The sequence below is a fragment of the Rhipicephalus microplus genome, chromosome 1, assembly GCF_043290135.1.
Source record: "Rhipicephalus microplus isolate Deutch F79 chromosome 1, USDA_Rmic, whole genome shotgun sequence".
NCBI classification, from domain to species: Eukaryota; Metazoa; Arthropoda; class Arachnida; order Ixodida; family Ixodidae; genus Rhipicephalus; species Rhipicephalus microplus.
Window position 1 is genome coordinate 77,854,229 of NC_134700.1, and position 12,273 is coordinate 77,866,501.

The 12,273-nt window shown below is 43.4% G+C and overlaps 2 protein-coding genes across 3 annotated transcripts in view; one reads left to right on the forward strand and one right to left on the reverse strand.

The window, feature by feature from the left end:
* The window catches only part of LOC119178667 (uncharacterized), a 130,734-nt gene that overhangs the window by 92,153 nt on the left and 26,308 nt on the right, over positions 1–12,273 (forward strand). The gene's annotated exons all lie outside the window — the stretch shown is intronic.
* Positions 1–12,273, reverse strand: part of LOC142770860 (uncharacterized) — a 30,154-nt gene that overhangs the window by 8,704 nt on the left and 9,177 nt on the right. The window contains exon 8 of the mRNA XM_075872696.1: positions 23–179. Within this exon, the coding sequence (XP_075728811.1) occupies positions 23–179 (157 nt within the window). The remainder of the gene's footprint in view (positions 1–22; positions 180–12,273) is intronic.

The following is a 12,273-nucleotide window of genomic DNA, read 5'->3' on the forward strand; positions in this document are numbered from 1 at the left end:
TTACTTCGATGAAGCTGCCTACCTGTGACACGCGGCATCCTGATTTCAACATTTGCAGCCTCAGCAGCCTTTACAGAGGCGTCGTATACATCCTTAAATTCAGACTCCCGCATCTGGAGCACTGCAGCTTCAACGTCGTCAACATGCATCAAGGTGGCAGCCAGGTCCAGAGAGCTAGACTGAAGCAATCTCGAAAGCGGAAGCATTATAGTGAGTACTTTGGCGGCAATGCGTACAATGACAATGAAAGTGGAAGTCAAAGTACAGATATGTAACTGTTGTGCTCTGGCGGATGCGTCCCCGGAAGCTCCATCCTGAAGAGTTTCAAGGGCTGAAACAATTGGATTGAAAACATCCACGAATATTGGCACGCCCTCGTGACGCTCTACCCAGCGTGTCTCGCATAATGAATGAAGTCGTTCCTTGTGTACTCCTGAGCATAGGTCATTGATTTTTTCCTTTAGCAGAGTTGACTTTCGGGCAGGTTTCCTAAAGAATGTGCACACCTCCTGGAATACACTAAATGTGTTGCGTATTTCAGGGACACTACAAGAATGGCATATTGCGAGGTTCAACAATTGGCTTGCTTGCGCGGTGAACGCATAATGCCATAGGGTGCTCTCTCTGAATTACAGCTTTGATGCCATTGAAGTGGCCCGACATATTCTCTGCTGCATCAGAGCCTTGTCCACACATATAGGATAGGTCAACGCCTTTGCTAGCAAATGCTGTCAGGATTCAGAGGCCGGAAAAAAGTTGCCTATCATATTGGTAAAACTTCCAACAGTATTCGCGATATCGTTGCTCTGGTCATCCGCTACTTGTTGAGGCAAGGCTTTGCCCAGATAGATTGGTGATTTGAATGAAGCCAAAAAATTTCTCTCACAACTGGCTGTTGAATATATAGTGAAGGCAAATTGACATCTCTTTAGAACTTGCAAGAACAGTAGTCAAGGAGATTTTATTCAACAATCAATATCTCCTATGTCAGGTGAGGAAGCACCTTGACAAAGAAAAAAAGTTCGACAATCAACCAACAATCAACAGATATGCTAAATGACATTGTAGGATCTATTCGCATTGGCTTTCTTCAGACGGCGTGTTGAACGCAAGAACATGTGTGTAGTTTAATTGAAGTATTAAATTGTTTCCCATGGAGCAACAGATTTTACTCAGACACTGCCTGTTATTTTGAATGCGAAGCATTTCTTGGCTAACCAAGGGTACCCGACAGAAAATGATTAGCACAAACTGCTATATGACTGATTAGCATATGTGCATACCACCGCAGCTGGAAAATCGCGACACTGCGAGTCTTATTTCCCATTCCCATTATGACAAGAAGAGAGTAGCAGAAACAATATACCTGTAAGTGGCAGAGGCCGGAAAAAAGTTGCCTATCATATTGGTAAAACTTCCAACAGTATACGCGATATTGTGCTCTGGTCATCCGCTACTTGTGCTGACACTTTTCAGCGGTGACTGTAAATTTAGCGTATATATCTGTCTAACTCCTGGTGGTAACGTAAGCCATAACATAAGCCTTATGTGATCGAAATATATATAGAGAGAGAGGTGGCACTTCAAGAAAACTTCACTCATTACGTCGATATTTCGGTGCGAGCCTAGACCTTCATCAAGACAAAATTTTCGTGTTTATTCTCGTTTTTTTATCCACAACAAACAAGAGGAGAAGAAAACGAGTGAAGTGCTACAGGGAAAACGAACCAGCTTCTTCTCCGCAAACAATTGTGCTTGATAGTCTCGCTAGAATCGTCCTTGAATTAAACAGATTTGAGTTCGACAGCCATTATTTTTTTTCAAACAATTGAAACGGCAATGGGAATGAGGATGGCGCCGAGTTGTGCCATTTTATTTATGCAGTAGACTGATTCGAGTTTTCTTTCAACACATCCCACGTGCCCCACCTTTTATAAGCGGTAGGTACCTGGATGACATATTTCTTATTTGGACGTGCACTTGGGAGCAGCTAATTAAATTTATTGACGTGCCTAACAATGTTCATAGAAATATTCCCTTCATGCATACTTAATCTAAAACGGAATTTAACTTTCTTGACGTTAACATGTATGTGGAAATGAATGAATGAACATGAATGTGTTAACATGAATGTGGAACATGAATGTGGAAAGAACTGATAACCAGTTTTTACAGGAATTCTACAGATGCACAACTATACCTTTATTTTAAAATATGTCATCTGCAGCATTGTAAAACCAGCATCCCATACCCCCAGAAACATCGATTTAGAAGAATCTGCTCTGAAACAAAAGTCTTCAAAGAGAACATGAATCACCTAGGCAATGTCTGTATAAAGCAGCATTACCTACCTCCTATCATTGATGACGCGATACAAAAAGCAGAAATCTCAAGCGCCTCCAAATCCCACACAGATTAAAAAAAAGTAGAGGAACAGAGCACCCCCAGTCTCACATTATCTAGTAACGCGCCGAATATCAACAAAATGCCAAAAAGAACACTTCAATATCATCAAACACAGCGGCCACTCAAAAAAAAAACTCTTCACTATTCTGCCAGGGCTGGTGTACAGACACCCAAAAAATGTTAGGAACTGCGTCAGACACCTTAAAACGAACATAACTGGACGAGTCGGTTGTCACCCCTGCGGGAAAAGTAGATGGCAGATGTGCGAGCACATACAAACAACCAAAATAGCTGAAGGTACGCATAATAATTTTACACACATCGTACATGGCGACCTTAACTGCGACTCCCCAACGTTTACCTGTTGGAATGTGGCATCTGCCCCAAACAATATATTGTACAAACTGATATGCCTTTTCGAATGAGATTCAATAATCACTGCTCGCTTGTGAATACACAACCGATTCTCATTTCCAAACATACTAAGTCAGAAGGACACAGCTTTGATTCCTTAAAGTAACACTACTCCAATCAAACACTACTCCAATTTCATCAGTTTCGAGGCAGCCAGAGTAGCAACAGGTGTTAGTTTCTTTTTCACGCAGGCCTGCCCTAGGCAGCACACTGGCGTTGGACCAATCTTGGACCCATGTCGGCTAAGGTCGGCCGCGATATTGACCCAAGGTTGGCTTCTCGGCAAAGTGCAACTTCTTGCCATGTTGGACCGAAGTTCAAGCTAACCTGGGCCCGACGTTCTGTCATTGCATTTGCCATTATTCAGCCAGCGCCAGCTCACTCTACACATGCCAATGAAGGCCCTTCCTTTTACCGATGTAGCTGCAGACATACATCCAGCATAGGCCCATTCTTGGGCCACGTTGTTGCCAATGAAAGGTCATTATTACGCCAATATTCGCTTTACGACGAAAATTGGCTACCACAGGCTTGCCAATATTTCACCGTTATTATTATGGGCTTTTTACTACTGGCATTTCTTAGCTGGTAGACTTTACATTACGCCCCCAGAACTTCCCCTAGCAGCTTATAGCAGCACCGTACGAGCTTCGCGGTGTAGTATACTTCAAGGTGACAGACCACTGGATGACTTAGTATAGAAACACCACATGATTCCACTAAATCATCCATTTATGCCCTTTTTTTTCTCGCGTTGCCTATTACCCTCCCCACATGTAGGGCGTAAGACTGCACAAGGCTAGTTACTGTCTAGTTTTCTCCACACATTCCTTCTCAGTCTTGCGAGAAATTGTAACCTAGGCTGTTCCATCAAGTATTAGCTAAAAAAACATTAACTAAAATAACTGCTCAGTGCAAATATTCCACACACAAGCAATCTATAAATAAGATTACCTGAACACAATTCTTATAACTTTATTTCTAAATATACCAAGTCAAACCATTTATTTTTCAGTTCAGTTTTTCAAGTTACTGCTGTTCAGTAATACAGCCCAAACTTGGAGGCGAGCTCAGCAAGGCTCAATGGGCATAGGGCTGGCCAGGCAGCAGAGTTGGGGTGATGATTTAGAGGCTGCAGCAGGAGATGAGGCAATGATGGTGGGCTGCCCAGGGTGCTGAAAGCAGCGATTGGGCAGGAAACCAATCATCACAGGCTGTCGCACATCCCTGCTCTGAGGGGCAGCAGCGATTGTGCTGCAAAACTATGAAGACATCTGAGAAGTGCCTTTCCTAACCTCCATTGAGGCCAACAAACTTCAACAGCCACGTCTTGATGAAACACTGAGCTTTTTCAGACACCTGCATATGTGAATAGAAATAAACACCACAAAATAAGTTCTAAGCACTGCAGTATAACATATATGCAAGCTAAAACAATGATAGCAGATATAATGTACTATCCAGATCAAATGCCATATGGCCATTATGAAAAGCAATGAACAATACTTCAACAGTCATTGTGCAAAGAAAATCTGTCATAGACCCAAATATTTAGGAATAGGTTTCAATGAAGATTGATTAAAACAAGCTTGTTTGACTAATTTACAAGTAAACACAAGGTCTTTCATGATTTCCAAACACGACTTACAGGGTTGCAAGCCAGGTGAACTAGTCTGAAGCTATGGTCTATGGCGGTATAAATTTATAACAGGACAACAAGACACACGACCACACGAACTTTCAACTCAGGTTTATTCTTGGGCACATGTCGACTAATACTACACAAGAGGATGAGTGACCACCAGATAGACAACACAAGATGAAAGAATCTATGCAAACCCAGTTTCAGCACGGACACTTGCAAGGCTCCTGTACTAATTTTAAAATGGTATCTCAACATTCTATCAAACTTGTGCTGATGTGGTTCCCTATGTTGTTATTTTCGCATTAAATAAAGCTCCGAAATTTTACGTGCTTTTTGGGACTTGCATCGTTCCGAAGTCTTGGTTTCATAGGAGATGAGGACTGGATAGGTGGCTCGCCAAAAAAACCCACTTGGCAAAGAATCGCGACACAACTCAGCCGCTCGCGCCCAGACGACTGGCTGCAGGAAGAGCACGCACGTGTGCCGCTGCCATGCTTCATTTTGGAACGAACAGCTCTAAAGCCCATTGCACCAGTAATACTGCACTGTGGTTTTAAAAAAACTTTGTCCGAAAGCTACTCTCACATAAATGGCTCTTGAAAACGGACAGAAACTCTGCTAAGCGAACTGCATCTATGCATGTGGCATTGAAGAGACAGAATGATATCCTGTTGGCACGTTAAAGCCTAGCAAATGTTGATGTTGAACAGACATATTCATTTTAGACTGACACAGGCAAGCGGAAAAACTGAAACTGTGTGTTAGATGAACTAAACAACGAGTGAACATCAAAGACATTTGATACTTTTCTAGCAATGCATAAATACCGATTTTACTTAGCCACGGCAGCCAGTGAGAAAAACGCTTACCGCATCGGCTGGCTCCATAAAACTAAGCTTTGAGTAGTACGCTGCTTTTTTCGTAACAAGAACTCTGTCTTTTGCACAAATTAAGCTAAACAGAGGCACTTCAGCGTCGAATGTTCATCGTGAGAGTATCTTTTATAACAGCTCAGAGACGTATGAATGTGGCCCCGCACAAGTGTTGTGTACAAGGCAGCTTTCCTTTACACACAACTGTTTACAAAAAAAAAAAAAAAAAGACTACCTGCCTATGGTATCGTTCACTTCACGCAGTGGCATCAGATAGTTTCGTGCTGATGGTCAAATGGATGGACACATGGAAACTTCACTAGTCTTGAAGTTCACTACTTAACACTCAGTAGGCCAGATAAAAAAAACAAGTTTACAATGCCTCATGTTCCATAATATGCTCGTTTCATTTCAGGCAAAACATCATTCAAACTCTACTGTTTGGCCCTGGTTTGCACTGGTGGGTGTCTTCACTATTGAATAAATATAGCAGACACGTGCCATCTGGTTTAGAAACGAGACAGACAGCACTAAAAAGGAGAGAGAGCAGAATTTTGCTCGGCTGACCACGTGGTGCAATGCTGCCTCCTCTTTCTACGTCCTCCTTTTCCTCTATACGTCCTCCTTTTTATATATTGTTGCACTTGATGAATATGCAGAAGTACCGCCAGCACCCTTTGGTTTTGTTACGGCGATGTGCGCCCGCACCGCCTCTACCAGCCGCCACTCTCGTCTGCAAGAGCAGCTGACAAGTGGGCGCTCTCACCGCCAGAGTGGCCGTGGAAACTCCAGCGCTGGTTCTCTATACTAGCAACATTTCGGATTCTATGGTGCGGGTTCCGGAGAAAAAAAAACGTTCCAGAAGAATAACTTGGAAATAGTAAACTTTGAACGACCACTTTACCTGGGATGAGCGACAGAAGTCAAACCTGATAGGCACATCATCAGCACTATGGGGAGGACACAAAAGAATTGGAGATGGCTGGACCGCGAATACGCAATCTTGTACTCAAAAGAAATCATTCTGTACTCAATTAAATCCACTAGGTCAGTAGACAAAAGGGGTATCTTTGAGGTAAAACATCTTCATTGAGGAGGTACATGTATGAATAAATTTTCGTACAATTGTGAGGTTGCTAAGCAGAAACCAGTTATAGATAACTCAAATGAACTTTTGATGGTGTAGCTTTGTGCTAGCCTTTATTTTCCCTATCACATTCAGCCGAAAACAACGTTGTCACAAAGTTGCCCCACACGATGGGACAACATAGTGACAGCTTTTAACCTCAATAGAGCCATTTTTATTAAAAATACGGATCAGTAGAACACTCCGTTGTGCGATTGAAGGTTTTATAAACGTTTTGCTATTAGTCATTTGCCTTTATATTGACAATTCTCCAGCAAGAGAAGGAAAACAAGCAAAATTTGTCACAATGTAACCTCATTTCACCGTAATACAGGTCTTCGACATCTAAGCTAAATTCATTGTATGTCTTCGGATCATTCTGCAGTAAAATATTATGATAGCACCTGAATTGGGCACAAGAAAAGGATCGTAACAACGCTACGCCATGCCCACAAAAGAACACATGACCGCTGTTAAGTCGCTAGAACACAGGTCAACAACGAGGCCAAGTTCAATAAAGTGATAGGACTAAAATGTCAGTGAACAGCTTCACAGAACCTCTGATGTTTTACTTCAAATCTACTTTTGTAGGCATTTACAATCAAATGTTGCTTCAAAGCAGTGTTTGCAGTAACTCTCGTGTTGCACCAGCAGTTGGCAATATTTTCTTAAAGGTACACTAAAGAGAACCAATGTATCAGTTTAATATTACCGGCTGTACACCCTGACCTCTCATGCGACAAGTTCATTATCAGCGGAGAAAATTAGGGTTGAAGTTTATTTTTCAATTTTGTGATGTTCAAATTTTGAAAATGTATTGTATTTTTGTAACATTGGCTTGATGAATATTGCTGAAACTTCGTATCTTAGGTCCATCACACCGACAGATGACAGTGTACTTAACATTTATGAATTAATAGCAATGTAAGACCCTGTACACGCGTTTAAATTTCATGATGTCGCATGGTTATGTGCAAGAAGATCAAGGCAGCATCTCCATTTACATGTTTTTTTCGCACATTAACTCACTTCCCAAGCATAGTGTCGGGATACAAGTGGTATTTCTTGGATTGAGAAATTATACTTGACTAATACACGAAAAATGTTTTCGGCTTTAGTGTCCTTTAAAGGTGTACCGAGACAATTTCGAGACATCGCAAACGGGACAATTTTAGTTTCCTCCGTATGCAAGTAGTATTTCCATTTAGCACACAATAGTCAGCCAGCTTGCATGCATCAAGTAGTTACATTGATTTTAAAGTTTTTATTGCAGAGTATTGGCAAGCTCAAAGTTCAAAAGGGCATGACCATCACCATCATCATCATCAGTCGTGACGTCGTTTCGTAGTTGTTCCTAGGCACGCGTGCTCCATGACTGTGTTGATGCCGTAGTTGCTGCTTATTAAAGTCATTTTCATCATATTGCCTTGTCTACGTTGCCAAGTCCTCACACTTGGCGCAGTCATCGACGAACCATGCCAAGGAAACCGAAGCCACTCGTCTATTATGTGTGAGTTGGTGTTTTGTGCTAGCGGCTTGCCTTACTGCTTTTGACTGCCCTGATCCTTCTTCAATCTTGGCCGCCCGTCTATCCACTGCAATGCAGCCTATAAACTGTAATGAGGCCACTGTGGTTGCGACTCGGGTCTGGTGGGTCTCGTCGTTGGTAGGTGGCCACCCCATCGGACCTGCCTCTTATAATGAGGAGCAATGCTTGTTCGAAAAAACAGAGTGCAGACGTTTATTTACGTTAGAGAGAGGTCAATATGAAAGTTTACTTATGTAGTGGCGTTCTTCAGCGAACTCTCCACTCGAAAAAGCACATCGAAAGAGCCGGGGGAGCTCATTATAAAGGGTATGTTCTCCCCAGATCCCTGGATCGGGGAATGCATGCAAATGGCACTGTCCAATCACGGATTACACATGACCGGCGAGTGTGATGAGCATGTGGCACAAACGTGGCTCTTTCTCATTTTGTGTGTGCCGCTGGGCGAGGGGTCTCAAGCTCACGACAGCAAACATCAAAAGGGCTGCTGCAAACAAGCTTGAAATGGTCTGCCGAACTGCTCGCTCAATTATCGGGGCGTTTTGTGGCCGTCGCCGCTGTCTTTTCCAAGGAAGACGCTGCACTTGTTGTCGTCTCCCAAACTGCTTACGGCGTCGCGGCGGTAAGACGCCTCACCCTCCGGCTAGGAGGCACAATACATGACGGACATAGGTCACCAACCGTTCAGCGACCTGTTTGAGGATCAAAAGAACGCCGCTCCCTTGTCAGTCCTGGCGCAGGTCCTAACAGCTTCTCTGCCAGGGTAAAAAGATCTTGAGATGCAGGGTCCAGCAGGTACTCACCAGCGGGATCTGTAGTGTAGCTTGTGGGCTCTTCCTCCATTACTCTTGTCCCGAACACTGGATCCGATGATCATGGACCAAAAGATCGTTGCTCGCAGGGATTAGGTGGCCCCTTCATCTTATTTCCCGCACACCACAAGTAAGGAACTGTGCAAACTGCGCCAAAAGCACACCCACGAACAAGCAAGCACACGGCGATTCCCCACAAAGAATCACCAGACTTTCCACCTGTGGTAGTCATTTCCCTATATCTTCAATCTTGTGGCTCCCTTGTCGCAACACCAAATCAGCCACTTTTGAAGACACAAAATTAAACAAAACACTTGACCCATGATTGGATAAATACAAAAAAAGTTAGTAGGCCTCAAATCGAAAGCAGAAAGCAGGAAATCGTTTTGAAGCCCTCGGTGTACTAGGGGCAACAACTCGGACCATCCGCGTTGCCGTTGAGCTTACCCTTCTTGTAATGAATATCAAAGGTGTATTGTTGAAAAGCTAAGCTCCAGTGCAAGAGACTGCTGTTTTTCAATGACATGGACTGTAGCCATGTGGGGGGAGAGTGATCAGTCCCTGTTGTGAACCTGGGACCGGCGATGTAGCAAGCTAGCTTCTGCACAGCCCAAACCACGCAGGCACATTCCTTTGCTGATGCACTGTATGCTTCCTCACGAACCGAAAGCTTTCTACTGGCATAAAGTAGAGGGTGTTCCTGGTCGTTCTCTCCCCTTTGACAAAGCACGACACTCATACCCCTGTCGCTCGCGTCACACTGGAGCACGAATGGCTTAGAGTAGCTAGGCGCGCATAATACTGGCTGACTCAGTGCCTTTTTTAGCGTAGAAAATGCCTGTTGTTTGGCCCCCATACCATTTTACGATCTGGGGTTCAGTCTTTCTAAGAGCGTCTGTCAAGGAACTTGCATTGTCAGAGTAATGCAGGATGTACCTTTGGTAATAACTGACCAAACCAAGAAACACCCGAATGTCTTTCTTGGTTTGTGGTTGGGGGGAGTTATCTATTGTGGCCACCTTCACCTCTGATGGCCAGCGGTAGCCTTTACCGATTACATGCCCTAGGTAAGCCACCTCAGCACGCCTCAATGGGCATTTCGCAACCTTCGAAGTTAAGCTGGCCTAACACAGACGACATAGCAAGGCTCGCAAGTGTTTCATGTGGTCTACCCAGGATGAAGAAAAAAAAGCGATATCATCTAGGTACGGGAGGGCAAGGTCCTCCATACTCTGTAGCACTTTGTTCATTAGGCCAGAAAAGCAATCGGGCATTCCTTAATCTAAAACAGAGGACCTTCGGCCGGAATGTTCTCATCGGGAAAATAAACGCTGCAAGCCTACTAGCCCTCTCAGTTAGAGGCACCTGCCAGTACCCTCTGACTAAATCCAAAGTTGAGAGAAAATTGACACTGTTGGCCCGCTCAAGCCTTTCCTCAATATGTGGAATTGGATAGGTTTGGTACTTTGTAATCGAGTTATCGAATTGAGCCTTCGGCAGTCAATACACGGTCGCGGCTCCTTCCGGGGGACCTCTACCAAGATCAGAGGCGAGGTCTAGTCACCCTTTCCTTGCTCAATCACTTCTAGATAGAGTATTCGGTTTATCTCTGCGGCTATTACTTCCGGTTGCCGAGGGGAAACATGGTCAGCTTTAGAATGAATTGGTTCTAATGATGTCAGTTCAATATCATGAACTAGGGCTTTGGTTCTGCCGGGTGTGTCTGAAAATTTTTCTTCAAAGTCAAACAATAGTTCTTTCAGTTCCGCCTTCTGATCTCGCTCCAACTCCGCCTGCTCTACCAGGTTACCAATAGTCTCGCCAATGTCTTTGTTCTCTCTTGTTAACTCCGGGAAATCAATAGGCATTTCTTCCAGTTTATTGAGCGACCTGTTTACAATGGCTTGCCTCTGCTGGTACGGTTATTATCTGACCAATCGTTGTGAAGTCCTCCTCGCTGAGTGCTAGAAGCCACTCCTGTACTATTGAATGAACTCCTCTGTATTGGTGAAATGATCTATGAATAGAAAATGATTCCCAAAACAAATTAATTATAATAACATTCAGCATTTATGGTAAATTCAGCAACATTCATGTTTCTTACGTAGACATTCTCTGTCAAATCCAAGAAAAAGTGGCCTTATAGCGCTAAAAGAAAAAAACCGGTCTTCTAAAGAAAGAAATTTCCGTTATCTATCACTTCAAGAACATTTCAGTACCCCAAACAGAAAATCTTCTACTTCTTTTGTGTTATCTAACAGCTTTTTTTTACTGTGTACTCAAGTGAACTGATATCATTTCTTTAGCAAACTGTTTGTTTATGTGCGTGCAGACCATTCATTCGAGGCCGCCACTGTGCAGGTAAGTTCTATCGCAGTACACGTTGCTCCCTATAGTCCGACAGTTTCTCCCTCAGTTTGCACGCAACACCCTCGTCTTGCAGTCACTTTCTCCACGGGCCATTTGTTTCCGTGAAGAAAAGGAGCACTTACACCCGTTTGGCTCCTTTGCGGGATAGAGTATAGACAAGTCATGCATTAAGAGCGGAAACGCTTGCATATGCCACGAAGCCTGCGACTTGAGAATTCTCTCCGACAGCAAAAGTCGAGCAGACACTTGTTTAAAAAAACATATATATATTTTTTTCATGCATGCCAAGGCGTTTATGCGTTGCCCCTGGAGCACGGCTCTACTCTCTGCCCTTTCTTTTTTTTTTTGTCTTCGTTTTGGCTCACACCTTAAATTAGTGGATCCGAGTAAGGTTATAAAATCGCACCACAGTTTTGATCAAGGGAACAGCATGCTTTGGACAGCCAATTTGTTGCATGTCGTATATTCCGTTCAGCATCTCTATAGCCAATTAGGCGTTAGGACACCTGCAGTTAGTGCACAATATTTCAGGCTCGAATACAAGCACTTAACGTAATCATTGTTCACATTCGCTCTCATGTCCTGGCGCTCCTTGGCCATCAAACGGCCCTTGCGGCAATGAAAAATATATATCATCAATGATGGGGAAGATGGGATGCATTCAAGAAATTAGGTATTTTGTTCTGAAGGTTATGTATGAGGCTATAGAAGGAATTCAAGGATACTGAAGTCTGACATAATTCCATAGCTTGCTTTCTTGGGCTAGGAGATTTTCCGGCACATTTTCTTCAGAAACAAGACAGGCGTTCCTGCACTCAAGTCAATTATTACAAAGGACATGTTTTCTCACAACATAGCTTGCTACACAATTTACATGGCGAGCGTCGCTTCAGTTCAGTTTATTTCGGACATAGTTACATGACATGAAATATGTCCACGAGGCAAGGCAAAAGGAGACTCGTATGCCTCCTGACGAGGCCTTCACCCCGGACTTACACGTCAGACAGCCAGGAGCAAAATCAGAGAAAATAAGTACAATGCTCATTGCACAACTTATATAAACAAAAAACAAACAGTAAAAA